The following is a 20,105-nucleotide window of genomic DNA, read 5'->3' as shown; positions in this document are numbered from 1 at the left end:
CCTGGTCTTCTTTTCCTGTTCTACCACTTCCAGCTCCTGTTTCCTTTATTTTTAAATGTTTGGCTGTGCAACCTTAGTAATGTGTTTTTTTTAATATCTTTGTGTGTGTGTGTGTGTGATATTTGCAAACTTACAGTCCTAATATCTTGTAGAAATGATTGCGTGTGAAGGAGAGGAAACCTAAATGCACTGCAGCTTGAAATGTTACCTGCAATCCCAGGAAAAAGCGAGAGAAGAGTGATGGGGGAGGGAACTGTTTTCCTGGGGAAAAATAGGGTAGCATCAACGTTATGAAAATATTAAATGACTAAAAGTAATTGGGTGCCTGAGATAAGGATGGATGCTTTGACATCTGCACTGTGTAACTAACATCCATCTAAATATCTCTAGTCAAACTATCCCAGAAGACATAGAATTAAAATAAAATTATGCCATGTGACTAGCAGTTTGGGGGCAGAAGAAGGAGGTAAGGAGGTGAGGCAGCATCCTGAGGCTTGGGCAAAAACCTTGCAGCAGATGTGCTCCAAGGAGAAAAGCACCTGCTCCGGAGGACTCACTGCTTTGCTGCGCATGGCATCACATCCAGCAGTGCCACGCACCCGCCGGAGGTGCTTTAGCAGTGTGCTCGGCCTCTTCCTCTATGCACGACATTCTGATGCTTAACATCCCTTTTTACACATAAATTGGAGCCTGCACCTCCTGATGCCACCTCTCCTGTCCACATGGATTCAAGGCCTGGAGAAAAGGGAGCAGGAATATTTGTGTGTAGGTAAGGGGAGAGCTACCTAGTGTTCCCCACCACTGAGGGGGAACCGGTGCACATTAGATTGGTTCTGAGGATAACTGGAACTAGTTGCCTTGAATCCTTTTTGACTCCTGTTAGGCTGCATGGCTAAAGCCAGAACTGGTACTTAACAGCCCTGGCATGTAGAGGATGGGAAGAATATAACCGAGACTCAGCAATTCAGAATTTCCTCATTTCCTTAAATGTTTGTAAAGACCGTGCTGATTCTCGTGGTCGTCCCGTCTTGTCAAATGTTCTGGACTTCAACATTTTTACTAAGTGCCATCCCTTGATATCCTGGGATGATAACATGCTGCTTTCAAACTAGCTCTCCAATGAAACTGCACAATAATGCATGAACAAGCCAGACTCCAACCCTGGGGAATTCTCCCTCATCACCAGCTGCACCCACAGCAACATCTTCATAGCAACCCTGTGATGTTGGGCTGGTCCACACAGCCTGGAGCCTAGAAGCTACCCTGCAATGGCAATGTGGAAGATGAGATATTCTCAGTAAGGATACCGATTTCAGCATCAGTCTGCCAGGGGAGATGTTATAAACAGCAGGGAATAAAAACATGATTTTAAAAATTATGAGAAAAGACTTGACAGTGTCCTTCTTCAGAGGCAGTTTGAAAAATCCGCACAATAACTGCACAGCCAGGCAAATCCATCTTCTGAATAAAGGCAGTGTAGTCAGCTATTTCAAAATAAAAGACAGATAGCAAGGACTGGCTGGCTCAGGAATTTAATAATAATGAGATATGAAGCCATTCACTCCTGGGTCACCAGTACAAATCCTGCCCAAGCTGGGAATAATTGGAAGCTATTACCCTCTGAGGCATGTTTGCTGCTGCCTGGGAAACGAGTTGGGGAACCCGCTGGGCCAGTAACTACATGAACAAAATGCCGAGGTGGTGCCACCAGCACCTACCACCAACCCTCCCAGTGCAACCAGACTGGTGGCAGTGGTTCCTCTCCCCTCCCTTCCTCATCAGCCCCTCTGCGATGTTGTGACCCATTTGTTCTGGCTTTGCCCCCACATGAGCCCACCCTGTGTGTATCTGTGCCCCTTCTTTCAGGCGCTGAAAGACCCCACCTTGGCAGCCCGCAAGGATTTCCAGAGGGAAGCAGAGCTACTCACCAACCTGCAGCATGAGCACATCGTCAAGTTTTATGGCGTGTGTGGTGATGGTGACCCGCTCATCATGGTCTTCGAGTACATGAAGCATGGTGACCTGAACAAGTTCCTGAGGTATGTGCGAAGGAGGGCTCGGGAGATGCTGTACAGACACTCCACAGCCTCAGTGTGGTTTATTAGAGATCTGTAGTGCACCAGTGACACCATTACCTTGGGGATGCTGGTGGGCTGAGTAATGAGAGCTGGTTATTCCAAGGACAGTTTGTAGGAGATGATAGTCCTCACCAGATTTGGTGCTTTATTAGCTTTACCCCAACATTTCCTCTTAGGCAATCCCAGGGATGGTCTCTGTGAGCTATGGAAACCAGACTTTTGTTCTCCCACCCCAGCAAGTTTGAAGCTGCATGAAGCGTGGCTACAAGACCTCTCTGCCCTGTGGGAGTAGAAGGACGTGGAGCCATGGCTGTAAGCATCTCTGAGTCTCATACACCCAGCAAACCCATAGCCTGCTGAAGCAGGAAGGCCGCTAGCCATCACTCTGCGTGTCAGCCAGCTCCTGGTGCAATAACACAAGAACCAAAATATTCCTTTGAGAAACTTGCTGGAGTCCTTGGTCTGATTGGTCATTTACTGATCTCTAGTTCTCACTTCTCTTTCAGCAAAGACATGAGAAATGTTGGAGGGGCCTCAGGTGGTGCCTGTAGAGTCCATCCCTGGTCCTTGTTCCCTAAGCCTTGCCAAACAGAGATCCCGACTGAGATACAAAATATCTTAACCGGTGGCACCACACTACTCAAGAAGCTAGGCAAGTCCTGATGAAGTGTGGTAATTGCCTTCCCTGACTCTAGAGAGATGCAAATTGCTGGAGCCCCTCCCCCCCCCCCCATCCCCATCATCATTCAACCATTTCATCACTGTGAGGCAGATAATTTGTGTGCCCTGAATCCACCAGTGGTGAGGGGCAGGGAGCAACTGGGGGAGGATGTTTGTGGTGCTGTTCTCCCATGATACAGAAATTATGCTCTGAAACCTACATGCAAGTGGAGTGGTACTTACCTCTTGAAATAATTAGTAGTTTTATTTCCCAGTATTTAGAAAATTGGACCCTTGATATTTTCCTGTTGACTGCTAAGTGTGAACATGGCTGCAGCAGGGACAAGAAGCTTGAGCACAGCATGTTTAGATCTGGGGTTGGGATACACTCAGTGATTATTTTTCCACCATCACAGTCAATTTCTGATCAGGAAACAGAGGTCATTCCCTGAGGTTTTCATTTCTAAACAATCACCTACACCAGAAGAGCTATGGGGAAGGACCCCAGAGGATTCTTCTTTCCTCTGCCAAGCAGTGCCAAGCTGTCTGCAGTTCCCTTGGGGCATTTGCAGGGCAGTGTCTGAGCTGGGAACATCCCTGCAATTGGTTTCCCTCCTCATTTTGGCATAGTTGGGTAGATTGAATATGATTTTATAGCTCAGGCTCTGTCTCAGGCTCTGGATAGATGACATCCTTGGCAAGGTAGGATGAGTGAAGGCTGATGCTACAGTAGGTTTTCAGAGCTCCTTAGACCCATGTTCAAGGGGCAGCAAGCTTGGTTACTCTAGGACCCTCTGTCTTTTAGGGGCTCAGCAACCTCCCATCAGCAGCGGATTGAATTCTGCCTACTGGCATGAAACTATGCATTGGGCTGAAATGGTGTTTTAGCACAGACTGGAGATGCAGTTTTAAGGACAGTGCCTCAGACTCATGACTGGAGGAAGGTAATCTAAAATAGAGTGTGAGAGACTGCATTCTTGAAGTGCTTCAAAAGGAAGAGCAGAAAATTGATCCATCTTTTTTTCCCAGCAGAACCAGCAACCTTGTTCTCCTTAGAGGAGGTAGATGTTGCAGCTGAGGCATAACTTCCTTCACTGCTCTAACTGACTTCCCAAACAGTATAGTCCAAAACAGGCTTTCTTGCTGTCTCAGAGGGATGTCTCATGCCCACTGCTAATGCCTTGTGGAATTGCTTCACTCAACAGTGTGCTCCTAGGGCTGATATCCTGCTGGAGCCACGGACTCCATCACCCCCATGTCCCAACGCTGCCTTGGGACATCTTCCTGGCTGAAGAAACTTTCTAGTTGTGTGGCCTGTGGGATTGCAGCCTCTCATCTTTCAGCTGCATTTAGCTGCCAGCTTCTCCTTCTCATGTAGCTATGGAGCAAGCAGCTATAAGCTCTCTTCTCTGCATGTTGGTGTGTGATAGGCACTGAAAGCCCATTGTGTCCCAAAGGAAGCTGGCTTTTGGGACAAGGGAGCTTATATCCAGCAAATGGGAACTTAAAATGCCTAAGGGGGAATATGGAAAGAGAGTCTTGGGTTTTGTTTGTCAGATCAGCTATATGCTGGTGGAAAACTGGGCGACGGGGGCTCCAAGGGGGTCAGAGACGTCTGGTGGTGCAGGAGCATGGGGCATCCCTCAACAGGCAGCAGTTTTCACTGTGGCATGATTCACCCAGCCCACAGCAGGAGATGGTTGCTCCCAGGCACTGGAGGCCAGGGATGCTGGGAGTCTGTAAGAGACACTAAGATGGACTTTTCCCAGCTTAACTGCAGAAATTGGAAAAGCAGTAAAGTGGAAGAGGCTCACTTTAGACCCAGTTTCCTAGAGAAAAGCACAATAAATAAATTCCCCTCAGTGTTGTTAGACCTTTCTGTGCTTCCCAGAGAAGAGAGAGAATTTTACTGGTCTGTAAAATTAGCTAGCGTGGCAAGGAGAAGCATTAGGATCAACACCTACCAGCTGGGTTAGAGGCGGCATGTATTGGGATGGCTCTACACACCTCCCAGGGCCCCTGCGTGTATGACCATTGCTGGTGGTGCAACAATTTACCCTGCTGCCCGCACTGGGGGAGACTGTAATCGTGGTGTCCTGGCTAATAGAAAAGGGATAGTGAAAAGATCCTGCTGTGGAGAAGTACAGGCATTGCTCTCCAGGGAGCATGGCATCCCTAAGGCTGGTGTAAAGAGGGGCTGGAGAGTGCCTGCAGGTTGTGTGTGCTAAAAGACTGGGTGCTCCCCAGCTCGGGGCAGCTTGGGGTTCTGCAGTAACCGCCTTCCCTCAGTGCTTACCAAATACCACCATCGCTTCCTCCCTTTTCTTGCCACTGGTTTTCTAGCTTTTGCTTTCTCTCTGTGACGGCAGCAAATTTGAAGTAGGGATATTTGCACTTTGCCATTACAGACCCTCTTTGCAGTCTATATTAAGTTGTTGCCATTTGCTGTTAACTCAGATAGGCAGTAGATTTTGTTAGAAAAGTTGCAAAGTTCCGAGGTTTTTGCGTTAGCCCTTCCAGTGAAGCAGCCCCACAGTTGGACTGTCGGGACAAAGAAGAATTTCAGCAGATGAAGTCAGTGGAGTGATTTTCTTCCCCATGTTGACAAAAGCCTCCATCATTCCATGATGGAAAAAACTCCCAAGAGTTCTTTAGCGGGAGATCCACTCAATTTTACGGCCTCTCTCTAAAGCTGACTTAAACCCCTTTCCCCAAGAAAGATGGGCAGACCCTTCTCGTATTCTCTGTAGGCTTCTTGACACAACTAAATGTACTAATATCCTTCCTGTTAATCTCATATATGTGTTGATACTTCTTTCTTCTAGACTATAACCATGTGGGATGGAGAAAGGGAGGAAGGGAAGTGTATGTACTATATAGGACATACCGAGATGTGCCCTATATAGTAGGATGCTCAAAGAGCCAGTGAAATAAAGGGGTTGGCTGACCATTTTTTAAACATCATCTGTTCCCTTCCAAGACAGACATTTCTTTGGGGGTCATTATTGTATTTGGAAAAAAGTGGCAGTAATGAGATAGTAATAAAACCTTCACTTCTCACCTAGGAATGTTTACCTCTGATGACAACAGGTATCAGCTGCAGCTAAATATGGTGTAACTGCAAGGCATGACTGGTACAAACTGTCCAGCACAGTTTTAGAAGCTATTGTTTGTCCTGCTTTGCTGTTTTTAACTAACCTTCTCAGTCTTGGCTCAGCTTCACATGCTGTCAACATCTGTTGTCACCACCAGGTAATTTCCTGGGGTAAACCGTCTGTGGGCTGTTTAAATAAGACATCAAGCAGTCATTTCTGCAGACACTCTTCTGCAACTCCCCCTTGCCCTTAGCAGTTCTTCCAGTGCTCCCACCATGCCCACGAGCCTCTGAGATGCCTCCGGCAGCCCCAGCTCTGCCACCCACAATGCTGCTCCCAGCCAGCTCATCCCACATTCACTGCAACATCACCCACTCCTGAGTCCCAAAAAACACTCCTGGCTCCTCAGCACTCATTTCTAGAGCTCCTCTCTGCTTCCAGCTGTTCTTTCTACCAGGAGGGAACCTTCAGTAGGGCAGCAGGAGGTAGCTGAAGAGGGGGATATTTGAAAAACTATCGTTTGAATCCCAAATGCCTGGATACTAATCCCTTTGGTGCACCCTCAAGTCCAACAGAGAAATTAGGGAACAAAGACAAAGGAGGGAAACAGTTTGGATCTTGTTGTGGGTTGTTCAGTCCCATGTCAAGAAGGAGGGAAAGCTCTGTATGTGCGATTTCAATTTGCTATCTCTCTGTGGGGTTACTGCTGATGACAGGGGTGAAATGCCAAGAATCATTTCAAGAACAGTATGAAAGCCTTGAAGAAAAAGCTGTACTGTATCTTAGTCACAAGGAGGAAGGTCACAGCAAAATCTCTTGCTTTTCCCTAAATATGAGGGCTTTTGTTATACCACCTTCACACAGGCTACTACAAGGTGAGCTTTACCAGGGGAAGAGACATCACAGAGGGAACACGGCAAAGACAGGCTTGGTACACAGTAAGGAAGGGTACTAAAAAGGGGACAGGACAGGAATAAGACTGACCTTAAGTCCTGCATTTACAATGCACTTGGTTCAGCAAAATATTTCCTTTTGTTGCCCAGGATGTTCTCTGCATCTGCTGACATCCAGGTCTAACCTTTGCACCTGTGTTTGTGTCTCCACAGTTCAGAGTATCTGTGTTACCTCTGGGATAGCTTAGGGTATAAAAAGTATTTTCCAGGGATGAAGATGCTGGTGTTCCTCTGAAACCTTTTCTGTGATCTCTGGCTGTATTGATATCGATCAGAGGGTAGTTGTTAGGTGATATGGTGTTTGGGATTAATAAAGAGACTAGGTAGCAAGAATATGATGGCTGTGGAAGAAAGGGGGTGATATCTCTACCTCTGGGAAGGTTTCCAAGGTGTAAGAATTAACTGGAGCAAACCTGTAAATATCTGGAGGCTCATTAGTTTTGCATAGATCTTGCCAGAGAAGAATGTCCATGTTGCATCAAGCCAACGGTCCCTCTGTCCTGGCAGTCTGCCTCCATCTGTGGCCATAAGAGGTTGCTTGCAGTAGAGTAAGGATAGGATAAGGATGTGTGACACCCACTCACCCACCAAATATTCCCCCAGCCTCCTGTTCTCTTAAGCTTTACTTTTTTTCTTTCCACTGGAGCTGTGTGTACATCCTCACAGTTCAGAGTTGGGGGCTAGTTCCCACCCCAGCAGGAACAGCGACCGTGTGGGATTCCTATCTCCTGGTCACTTTTGAGACCCAACTCTATGCTTTTTGCTTCTTCCTCCCTATAGGGCACATGGCCCAGATGCTATGATCCTCGTGGATGGGCAGCCTCGACAAGCCAAAGGGGAGCTAGGGCTATCCCAGATGCTTCACATCGCTAGCCAGATCGCCTCTGGAATGGTGTACCTTGCCTCCCAGCACTTTGTCCATAGAGACCTGGCCACCAGGAACTGCTTGGTCGGAGCCAACCTGCTGGTGAAGATTGGCGACTTTGGGATGTCAAGAGATGTCTACAGCACTGATTACTACAGGGTAAGGCAGCTCCAGCGGCAGTCTGATGCTCAGAGCAAAGGGAGACTAGGAAATGTTACAGTAAATCAGTTTTTGGAGCTCTTGGGCTCACTCGCTTGGTTATTCCCTCATTGAAACATGCGCACAGATGTTGATCCCTGAATCACTGTCCTTACTCCTTTTGAGTCCTGGGCATGCTTGTAGTTCAGACATCCATGCCGATGCCTACACACAGAACTCTGTGATAGCCCAGCACACAGTCACATGCTTTGGGATGGCTCTGAAGTCATCTCATTCTTCCTTCCTATTTTTTCTCCCTCTTTTTTGAAGACATTGATAAATTAAAGGTAATCCAAAGAGATGACAAAGACCACAGGCTGTGACCTCTGGTTGTTAGATTAAAGAAAATACAGGGACCTAGAGAAAAGGCAACTGAAAGACTGACTGATAAGTGCATAAAATATGGAAGAGGAAATAATAGGCAATTTACGTTCGACCTCAAAACACTTTTTTCGAGCAGGGTCATAATTTAGAGAATAGAATAATTTGCCAGAGGTAGGCTGCTGAGGGCCTGTCATTAAAGAAGTTCAGAAAGAAACTAGATAAAAATGCCTGGGTTTAGTGCAGAGGCTAATCCTGCACTCGTCCCTGGGGACAGACTCAATGAGTCAGGAATGCCTTTCCAGCCTTTTCTTCTGTGATTTGTGTTCACACTGTCCCCTTGTCTTGCTCACTCCCTTTGTACCTGTCTGCACTGCCCTATCTGCCCGGGATGGCAGCCTCCCTGGGGGGGACAGCGTGTTTCTCACCCTGCCTCAGCTACAGGAGAAGCTGTGATGTGCAAAGTGTTTGAAGCACACTGGAATAGGCATTTGTCGCTGGGCCATTCACCAGCAGGGAAGGGCTGTTCAGGCTAAGGAGCAGTGGTTTACAGCCTGATGCTTGAACTAAGGTTGGTTTATTTCTGGTTACAACATGGATATTTGGCTTTGAGGATGATTTCTATCAGCTACTTGACCAACCACAGGGTTGACCTATGGTCTTGATCTGATTCAGAAGGTTTTCTTTATGTGATAGGCAGTTGTCAAGTGGAGTTACCGTGTTGGGGAGGAGGAAAAATGTGATCAGATTTCCACTGAGACATATCACCTCTCCCAGCCCAGGACATTGGCTTATCACTACATTTAATTACCAGTGAGGGAACCAGTCTTCACTGTGCAGCACAAAAGCCCATGTTGGGAAATATCTCAGTGCAGTTACTGGGCAGTGATGAGGGAAGAGAGGTGGCTACAGTCCCATCACTGCTGAAACTGCAGGAAGGAGCAAGTAAGAAAGAGAAGAGGCTGGAGGAGGATGAGAAGCAGCCCATGTGATTACCCACGTTCTTGCCTGCCTCCTTTCCTTCAGCTATGTTAGACCTACCCCAACACCACTTGAGACAATCCCAGCTGAGCTTGTGTTTCTGCAGCACCAAGAGCTCTCTATGCAATGGGAGAATTTACTGCTATTGCCATGTGAAGGCTGGAAGGACCCCCAGAAAGTGGGAATTGAGATGATCTCCACAGGCCAGTTCATTGTTGTGGGATTTTATGTCTTCTCTGTGGTGGTGTCCTGTAGACCTCATCCTGTCTGTGCAAAATGCTTTGCTGAGGATTGCTCCATGCTATCTCGTGCACTGTCATAAGGCTTTTTAGTGAACTTTTCTCTGCTAACACAGATTGCCATGCGTGACCAAAGTAGTAACAAGTTATCACCTGTTTACAGAGCAAGAGCTGATCTTCAGACCAGTAGTAATCTTTTGTTCTTAGCTGATTTTCCTTTCTCTATTTTCACTGACTTTTGGTACTTTTAAACTCTTGATCAGTAAATCCATGCTCTGGATGCATGGAGACCTTTTCTCTGTTACAGCGCAAAAAAGAGTCCTAGCAAAATAAGGTTCTGATTACCTGTATTTACATTGGTGGCTTGAGGGGCAAAGGGTTTACGTGACTTGCCCAAGGCCAAAGAAAGATTCGGAGGCAGAGCTAGGAAGCCCACCCAGGCCATATATTCCTCCCAGCAAAGCCCAGGGGCCAAGTGTCCTTCACCCCTCCTCCAGGTACAGCCCAACCACACTCCTCCCAGCATATGAGAAGAACCCAGACAGGTTCATTTCTCAGTCTCCTTTCTCTAATCACTACCTTGTGGGACATGTTTACCAGGAGAGCACATGGAGCCGATCTCATTATTCACCCTTCTGGTGCACTCAGTTACGTGACAGTCTGTGTCCTTCCCTATCCACCACTATCTCGTACCGATCCTCTCCTCTCCTTCTGCCTTTGCACAGCACTGCTGCATTCATTCTTTGCAAGAACTGATATGAGTCTTGCTGTCTCTGGACTGGGAAATCTATCTGGTTTCTACATGGCAACCTGCACTTCTAAGATCCCTATGTATAAGAGTAGTCAACCCTTTGAACAGAAACCTGCTTGTAACACTAATGAAGCCACATGGGGATCATGTGAATTGACTGTATTACACTTGACTTTAACTCTGGTACGAGAAAGTATTCACTTTCTCCTGCAAATGTAGGTGAGAAAACAATATAGCTTCACAACAGTTGTGCATTTGTGCTCTCTCTTCCTTGTGATTTTAATGTCTAACATCCCTTGAATGAAAACTGGCTCTTCAAGGCTCCCGAGACATTCCTTTTCAGTGCACAGACCTATCATAAAATTCACCACGGTACCCCAAGTGAGGGTTTTTGAATGGATACAGAGAGACAGCAAATGAGCTCCAGCGTGAGAACCAAACTGCTCCTAGGTGTCACCTATGGAAGGTGGAGATGTGGCTGAAGAGTTGAACTTTGAAATTCTTTGGTGACTCCCTGGTCACATCTAAAACCTGCCTGGTGAAATTCCCAAGTCTGATTCTGTGTTTGTGCACAGCAGCTCTCCCCAGTCGACGGCCTGCGATTCCCACCAGTAGGACCTGGAACAAAGTCCTCTTCAGGTGGTTTCTAGAACATATTGCTTGGTGTGTCCAAGCTGCAGCCCAGGGAGAATACTGTCATTTGTAATTTTCTGGAAACACAGTGAAGGATTCCACCTCAAAGCTGACACGAAGTGACAGGTCTGGAGCTCTTTGCAAGCAGAGTCACTTCGGTCCGCTGGGTCCCCGTGTTTCTTTCTGCCCAGGCCCCACGAGCCCGGATAACTGGGCATGTGAATATGTGCGCATGTTTCAGGCTGAGGATTAGCTCCTAGCCATTTCCTTTCTTTCCCATTTTTAATCTTTTAAAACAAAGAAAGAACACCATCTGGCTCCTGCATTTGTGGGATGCAAAAGTGCTTTAACAAAGGTGAACTGCTTAACTTCCTGTTATACATTTGGATACAGAAAACAAACATTTGCGTAACAAAAGCAGCAGAGGCTTGTTTCCCCTCTCCTCGAGGCTCTCCATGTTCTGCCTGAAGACAGATGCGTCCTTTTCCTTGTGCATCACAGAAGGATCCCCGTCAGCTGTTGCCTTTAAACCTTCTTTCAACAAGCCAGGATGGAGAGAAGATGGTTGTGGAGGTGTAGGTGGTGGGGAGAGGTGAAACAGCATCTGATTAGAAAGCGGAGGAAAGTGGAAGGACTGGGGAGACGGGGAGAAGTAGCCCAGCTTCTGTGTGAAGAATAAAGGCGGGGATGCTGAAGAAGCATTTCTGTGATGTGTTGTGTAATGTGCTGTGCAATCTTTCATGTGGGTCTCTGTGGGAAGGCAGGATGGAATATATCCATATTGGAGAGAAAAGATTTGGGCGGATTTCGTTTTCCTTGTTGTTTTCTTAAAAAAAAAGTGTGAGTAGGTGATTTTTTTAGGTATGACTCAGGACTGTGACAGCAGGTGGTGGGACGCTGCAGGTCAGGGACATTCTGCCTCAGCCAAGCTGAGTGTGGCATGGAGACTGCAGCAAGTCAGGCACACGGTGCCTTCCCAGTGCTGTCTGGGGAGCTGGAGGCTGTCACGGTGGCTGGGGGGGGGGTTGTCCAGAGCTGGGGGGATCACTGGGGCTGGGCTTAAGGTCCCCTAGCTGCCCTCTCACCTAGCAGACTAGGGTTTGGTTGCTCCCAGAGCCCTTCTGTGGCTCTGAATTCACCTGTGCTCCAGTGAAATGCCGATAATTTTCCTTTCATCTCCCAAAATGTGTAATTCCATTCCAAAACAAAATCATGTGGTAGCTGCCCAGGGAAAGGGGGAAATTTCATCATCTTTAGAAGAGAACAGTGTCTTAAACCATAGTCAACGGTCCTTAATAACTTCCAAAGTAATGTCCTGACATGGGTGGACATCGGCAGTGAAGACACATGTCGAGTAGAGGAAAGATTTATGTAGGCATTAAACCTCATTAAGACATCCCTTTGTTCAGATCTCCTATGTCCTACCTTTCTGGCATCCTGTCCCAAATACTGGGCTGGACTTTGAAACTTCTTAGGGATTTAGCTCCATCCTTCCCTAGAGGTCTGTCCTGAGTGTTCTCCTGGTCACAATTCATCACACAGAGGACACCTGCTTGTCAAAAAAAAAGACACATGCAGGATTTGCAAAGGGCTCTGAAAATATGTTTCTATTTCTAGCAACACAGAGCTAAACATAATAACAAAAAATGCTCCCTGTTTCTGTGTCCTCACCACTCTGGAGCATTGTTTGGATTTGGGAGAGACAAGGTTTGCAGGAAGAAGTAATATCTTTTAATAGAACATATGATATTGTTGGAGGGGGAAAAAGAATGAATTTTAGTCACACAAGCCCTCTCTGAGCTATTTTTTTTTTCTCAGTAGTATCAGTTGGTTTAATAAAAGATTAATATCTCTTCCTGTGAACCTTGACTCTCACATCCTTAGACCATCAGAACCAAAACAACATTTCTACTATGACTTTGGCCTTAGGTCAGTGTTCTTTAAAACATCTAGGATCCCTCTGGCAGATGCCTCCTCCTCTGAATCATGAAGGTTTACTGTGTAAACATATTCTTTCTTCTCTTTCTTTAAAATGGTTAGCAAAAGCCTATATTGATAATTTTCACTACCCATTGTCAGGTTGCTTTCTGATGACCATCTCCCATCTAGACCATCTCTTACTTCAGTTCTTCTCCTCCAGATTTCAAAATACTTTTCTTTCTCCTGGGTACATTCAGTTATTTTTCCCGTGAAGTTTCCCTGCAGGTAATAGATCACTGAGGTTTAGCAGCTGCCTGGGTCATGCTCCTTCGGAGGCTCATTCAACATGGTAGATAAGACTAATAGACAAGCCCTACATTGAAAGTAGATTTAGTCTGACCCACACTCTCCTACATAGAGGGTCCTAAACAATCACACCATCATTGAATGGTGCTCTGTTCCCACCAGCTCTGAACCCTCTGCAGAGGTTTAGCTGTACTTTCCCACCAACATTTTTGTGAATCCTTGGCAGGGCCCCTTAATGCCCATGTGTATCCTTCAGCTGTACAGCAATGGCTTTTGTGTCCCCTGATGCTCTCTTTGTTGCTTTGCTGTCCATCTCATGCAGCGTGTTTACAGCATGGGAGATCAATCCTAGCAGAGGGAAACTGCTGCCCAGCCCTGTTAGAACCAGGAAGGAGCCCTGTGATGAGTGTGTTAGGGCTCCGCACCATCACCTATGAAGGGGAACGTCAACAGGCAGAGGGGAAGAAAACTCCCTCAGAATTTCTATCTGGGATATGGTACCTACTCACTTTGGAGGAAAAAAAAGCTGCCACTGTCAGGTTTTACAGTAGACCTGGTGTATGCTGGCAGGAGTAGTCAGCTCCAGACACCAACAGTGTGCTCAGGCTCCGCTCCAGTGCCGATGGGTGGGGGAAGCAAGCTCAATCCCTGGCCGTGCTGACTGTTGTGTGGGATGTTGTGTAGATGGTACAACGTGTGTGCCATGTTCAGATTCCAGCATCAGTACCATTTCCAGCACTTAAGTGCTGTGCAGATGCCAAGCATCTGAGCATAGCCTTTTGTCTCTTCTACCCCTTCTCTGAGGTGAAAAATATAATGTGCTACTCTACATCTTTTCTGCTTGTGTGTTGGGAAGGTTTCATATCTGTAAATATATATTCCACTAAGGAAAGGACTTAAAAGTGAAAAGTGCTTTACTTTTCTCCTGTACTAAATGGGATCCCGGAGAACATCTTGCTTTGTCATACCTACATATGTAAGGGCAAAAAAGTCTCATAGTGACCTGGAGATGTGACCTGGAGACCCTTGGTACTGATACAGATGGACCAGCCAGGCAGAGCCATAGTCTTGGTATGTGCAGGAGTCCGTGTCTGCTGTTGAAAGTATAACGTGCCCTTCTCAGCAACTGTTTACCCCATATGTGCCATCACCCCAACCCCTGATTTGTTATTTCTTTCCTTGTTTTCACTGCCATCGTTCCCCCTAGACGACACTTGTATACCCCATGAGGAGTGGACAGCTCATGCCATGGTGCCTCGCAACTGCCCTGACTGGTGGTTTGGGGGCAAAAGAGCCAATTTTGCCCTAACTTGCGGTAGGGCTGGAAACAGGGGAGGTGAGGGAACCGCTCAATGTGGGTGCGTGGGTTAAGTGTATCTGTGCCTGTCCTGGTGTGTTCTGCGTGCAGGAAAAGTCAGTGTGATATTGAACGTGCTGGTCTTTGATATCTCTGTGGCTCCTATAAAAACCTCTGCAAATTGAATTCGCGGCACAGTTCCTTATCTCCTGAAAGGAAGATGTAACAGCATCATCTTGTGTTTTAGCCAGACATTTTTTCTCAACGCTTCCCCATTTCTACACTGAGGGAAAAACAAGTGTTGAGTCGTTTGTGTTTTTTTTTTTTTTTCCCCCTTCCTCCTGTTTGAAACATTAAGAGCCCTTCACACAAAGCAGCTCAAGTGCAGAAGAATTAATTGGGGAAATTAGGTTGTGTTGTATTTCTGGCATTTTCTCAGAAATGGTAATTGCCCTAATTCTCCACCCTGCCAAGACCTCCACCCGCACCCTGTTTCCCCCCTCCCCTTTTCCTCGCTGTCTACCTGTCTTTCTCCTGCTTGAGTTGCTGTTTTCATGCTGTTGCCATTTATTTCATTTCAGTAATGAGAGGGATGTGGCAGGTGAAGAGCTCTCACAATCTGGTGACATCTTCTTTGAAGCACAGGCACAAAAGAGCAGTTCAGTTTTGGGAAATAAAAACTCCCTGCTATGGTACTTGACCTCCACACTCACCTCGTCTCCTTCTTGGAATATGTTGCTGCTGCATTGCAAGTCATTTGGCTCAGATTTTTTGTTTAATATAGTCTCAATATTCACCCAAACACGAAGCTCCATGCTTAACCTGTCTATGTTCCCTCAAACCACCCAAACCCTCACACACTTACTGAGAGCTAATCAAATTTATGATCTTTCAAAGCTCAGCCCCATTCCCAGGCATTTGAATTGAGGCTTTTGCTTTCTCCCAACCATTGGACTGAGGTCCAGAGAGCTGGGAGTTCAAAGCCTTTCAGTTTAGCTTCCTAATGGTTTTTAGCTCCTGACCTTCCAGTTGCAGAAGACATAGCTGTAGGCAAACAGGGAGGAATTGTTTGTTGTTCAGTATTTCCTGACCTAAAACACCTGGTGATGTACATGGCAGGTTCGGATTCAACAGAGATGCTACAGTGGGTAGTAAAGTGGTGGGACTCCTTGTCTCAGGAGATGCGAACAGCTGAGATGGGTTGAAAAAGTGATTGAACAGAACTGTAAAAGCAAAGTAATCTATAAGGGGCTATTAGACACAAAATACCTCCCCTCTTTCAGGAAATCTCTGTGCCAGTGATTGTTGAGGACTGGAAGATATTGTGGGACGTATTCTGTGGGCTCTTCTGTTTCCATACTCTCCCCTATGCATCTCTGACTGAGGTCAGGGTCCCAGCTGACTGGACTTTGGCTGCTCTTAAAAGCTGTCCAGGCTGATCTCTGCTTTCCTGTGAGCTGGGGACTGGGAGTAACCAGTCAAATGTTGGACCCAGATGAGGGGTAGTGACACCATCCCCAGGAAGTCAGAGATTCAGTTCAGTTCAGAAATATGGGATTCTTTCTCAACATAGCCAAACTACCCAAGCCTGTTCACCTCTGCTGTGAAAACTTGAAACAGCAGGTTTCCTGCAGGGATTTCAGGAGCCCTTTCCTTCAAAGAAATTCCCTTCCCATAAAACTTAACTAGGGAGGGCAGGACTTTTTTTCCATTTTCAGTGTTCTCTGGGTGCAGTCAACAGAACCACAGAGGCATGATAAGATACTTGTGATCCCCACTCATCCTTGAGTACTTTTTCCCTGCCTTGACTGTGAAACTGTTTTTTTCCCCTGTTCTAATTTGTATTGTCCAAATGTGGTTCCTGTCTACCTGCTAGAGACTGCCTACATGCAATGTGCTCCCTTCCTCCTGCTGTCCCCACTCTGAACATCCATCCCATTAACCTGAAAGCTGTGAGATGCATGGAAAAGAGCAGAGTGCCTAGTTTTGAGCCAGATAGACTCTCTCATGGCAAAAATCCTTCCAAAACACATTCCTCTGTGGTGTCACCAGAAACAAGGAAGGATTTTGTACAAGGCAAGCCAGAGAAGCTGATGGTTCCTGGGTTTTGCCAAGGTGGCCTGATTTAAACTGTAGCTAGAGCAGAAGAAGGTGGAGAACCATATGCCCATGAGCTTAATTATTCTAGCCCCAGGTGGACCAGAAACAAACAGTGTGTGTGCTCCTGGGCATATGGAAATAAACTGTTCATTCTTTGGAAGGAGCCCTGCCACTTACAATCAAGGGAGACTTGGATGTGTAAAACCCTCCCCTCTCACCTTATCTAGGTTGTTGGACTCATTTCCCCACTGCATCCCAGTTGGCCAGTGGCCTCTTCCTGCTTCCCACCTGCAGGACCATGATCTCAGCTCTCCTTTACCATGGGGACAGCCATGAGATCACACATCGGTCAGGAAAGCATCCCCAAACCTCAGTATGATCAGCAAAAGAACTGGAGGCAGAGAAGTTATAATCCAGTTTAGTGGGAGCATGGATAAATTATGCCTTGCTTCAAGGCAAACTGGAGACCTCCCTAGAAAAATTAAAATGCAAATATCTTCATCATCTTCCTTAATTAAGATGTTTGCTGGGGAGGAAACCATTGGCTTTCTCTTTTCCTCCTGATTCCTTCATGGTCAGAGTTTCCACTGGCTTTCCCCTCCTGATCCCCACCCTGTTTCATAGTCCTGCCTCTCTCACAGCCACAGTGAGCTCCTTCTCCACGCCAGCTGGATGGAGAAAGCCCCTATTTGCAAGCAGCTGTCTTTAATAAGCAGGCTGTTTAGGGCTAGGCTGTCAAAGAGAGCATGTTCAATGTACAATCAAGGGGCAATGATGCACAAAATTGCACACACACAAAAAATAGGAATCTTTTCTCCGTGTGTGTTGAGCTTTGAACGCTTAAGTGATTCCACCTCTCTCTTCCCCATCCAATTATGTGAGCAACACATAAGATTGCTAAAGGAATTAGTGAGGGAAATCTTTATACTGCCTAATCAATATTGTTCTGCTCAGTACAAGACATCTCCCCTGCTCTGGCCTCAGTCATGTTCTTATTTGCCCTCTGAAAACACAAGTTCACCTTCTCACTATTTGGGCTGTGGTGACCAAGAGGAAAAACAGCAGCCTGTCTGTTGAAAATGTTTGTAGTTACAGAGTTTCTTCCTTGCATTTAAAAAAAAAAAAAAAAAAAAAAAAAAAAGATGTAATACAGCCCTGCCAAAACCATGTTTCAGGGTTTTAAAGAGGCTTGCTGTGCAGGCCAAAAAGACCTTTCGTCTCTTTCAGTTGTATGGCCTTACAGAAATGGCCAGCAACGTTATAAGCAAAGACATTGGATGATAATTTTTCTGAGCATCACTGAGGCAAGACGCCAGATTTTATGGGCCACTAGACTGATCCAATATAGCAAATCCTGTGTTCCACTGTGGATTCTGAGACCAAATTATCAATTAATGTGAAGCATTAAAAAATCCAAATCCCTTTTAGTTCCCTGCAGTCATTAGTGACAAGATACAATATCTATTGCTCAATGCTTTGCCAGCATCCCCTGGCAGCAAGGCAGAAACTCCACTCCCATTTTTTTGACTACATACAAGGAAAACATATGAGATCAGTGGTTTTTACAGTCAGATTCATCTGCCTCTTCATATTTACTTAGATAGAGGAATAAATCAGGTTTGGGTTACTCTCTGTGTTAGTTATTTGTTATTGGAATAAATGCATGGTAATAGATCTGACAGAGGAAGATGTTTCTCTTTCAGCTCTGTGTTTGAGGTAGAATTTGCTTTGTTCTGCACTATATTATATTGATGTTTTTTTTTTTTTCTACTGCTGGATGACTTCATTTGCTCTGCTTCTTTCCAATGTCCATACCTCTGCCACAGCTGGCTTTATGATGCAGCTTTATGCTATAGATCCCTCTTTTCTTTTTCCCTAACTGTAACATTGTAATGGAGAGGCAATTTAAACGACCATCATGAAACAATTTTCCAAGCCTTTCCACCACCCATTTCCTACCTCAACTTTTTGGGAAGGGAGGTGAGTCAGTCATTCAGGGGGCAATTCCTCAAGCAGAACGAGCTGTGGGCTACATTTAGCAGCTCAGTTTTCACCCCTGGTGCAGGGTGGGAAGGCGTCCAGGGTGATGACTATTTGAACACACCCTGAGACCATATTTTTGGTATTGCCTGGGCAGCTGTCAGCCTGAGCTCCTAAATAGCACAGCTATAAGTCTCCCCCCCAAACCGCTGTGCTCACCAACTACCCTTTTGTCTTGGGATTTTGTCTCCTTTTTGTCCCAGTGGGAACATGAACACCTTACTAGAAAGTCAGCAGACCTTATGCTTGTCATTCACTCTTAATTTACACACTGAGATCCCTACCCCTTCTCCTCCCTCCCATTCCCCAAACCTTTCCTGCTTTGATACACAGGAAAACGTAGTGCTGTGTTTTCTGCTCCACCATTTCACTTCCCTTGTTCCCCCCTAAGGTTCAGCTTTGCAAGTGCTGGCAGGTTTGTGGGTGATCAGAAGCTATGGGAAGACGTTTTTAATTCCTCCCCCAACCTGCGACAGGGGACAAAGACTTCTGGGGAAACGTAGGGTGATGTACCAGCTGCTTCACTGGGACATTTGGCCAATGATGCCCTTAACTCTGGCTAACGTGAGCTTGCTTGAGTAAAGACATCAGGCCTGGGTCTTGTTCTGCTGGCAGAGGCAGATGGGTCCCTGCACCATGCCCAGGAGGGCTGGCGATGGGCAAGGAGCAGGATGCTTGAGTACCAGAAACAGAGGAACCACTCAAGCCTCCTAAAACTTCTCTTGTCTGGAGAGGGACTCTGGGTGCCCCAATGGATGTGGTTTCACAGTCCAAGGAGAAGTTTCAGGAGGCCAAGCCCCTCTTGACTCTTGCCCAACTGGCCCTCCCTCTGCACTGGTGCAGGTGATGGTGTGGGGTGCAATTGGTGGTGACCAGGACCCGAGGGTCTCACCTGCCCAGTACTCTTGCAGCAAGGGTTATGCAGTGTTAGGATGTTGCAGCCAGTGAAAGACGTACGGTTTGGTTAAAGACATACCCTTTCCCTTCTTGTCCCCTTGCTTCATCCCCCCCCCCCATCCCTCCCTCCCTCTCTCACCCTTCCCTTCTCTTTTGTTTGTCTCCTTCCCTTGTTTTCACCCATTCACTGTCAGGAAGGGCCGCGTCCGAAGGGCCAGTTCAGCGCAGCGTGGCAGCGACAGAGACTGGCACCACCGGCAGCTGCAACAGTGAGTGGATCTCGACCCCTGGGGCAGCTGAAACGGGGGACTGGTGCTGCTTGAGCATGAAATGACACGTGGGGTTGAGCGGCTTTGGGACTAGGCCGGGTCTAGTGCGTTTGGCAGCAAAGGGGCTCTCGTGTGTGATGGGAACTGCACATGTTTCTACTATAGCAACTCTCCGGGGCTTGTCTGTATGGTGAGATAATATGGAATGAATGCAAAGGTCCTCAGTGCAATCTTCCTCCATGGGTGTTTAGGCTGTGTCTGCTCTAGTGGACAGTGTGGGCTGTCCTCTGGCTCTGATGGCAGCGAGCGCAGCATGGTTTGTCTCCGTGCAGCTAAACCACTCCGTGCCTCCAAGCAGGGTGGTGTTTGCACTGCTCAGTGGGGACTGTCCCTGACTTGTGTTGTCCTCTCAACAGTTGTTTAGACACTGTCAAATTGATGTGGACTAAAATCAGACCATTTGAACAGTTGGATTGTCACGTGCCAGCTCTGACGCCTTTTG

At 46.7% G+C, this 20,105-nt stretch overlaps 1 protein-coding gene across 2 annotated transcripts in view; it reads left to right on the top strand.

Moving 5' to 3' along the window:
* The window catches only part of NTRK3 (neurotrophic receptor tyrosine kinase 3), a 217,142-nt gene that overhangs the window by 175,542 nt on the left and 21,495 nt on the right, over positions 1–20,105 (top strand). The window contains exons 14-16 of one of the 2 annotated variants that reach the window (XM_074837435.1): positions 1,867–2,039; positions 7,567–7,810; positions 19,529–19,603. In XM_074837435.1, the coding sequence (XP_074693536.1) occupies positions 1,867–2,039; positions 7,567–7,810; positions 19,529–19,603 (492 nt within the window). The remainder of the gene's footprint in view (positions 1–1,866; positions 2,040–7,566; positions 7,811–19,528; positions 19,604–20,105) is intronic. The other variant, XM_074837433.1, reaches the window with a different exon arrangement.

This window comes from Strix aluco, chromosome 12, assembly GCF_031877795.1.
Source record: "Strix aluco isolate bStrAlu1 chromosome 12, bStrAlu1.hap1, whole genome shotgun sequence".
Classification (NCBI taxonomy): domain Eukaryota; kingdom Metazoa; phylum Chordata; class Aves; order Strigiformes; family Strigidae; genus Strix; species Strix aluco.
This window is presented reverse-complemented; position numbering and strand designations above follow the sequence as displayed.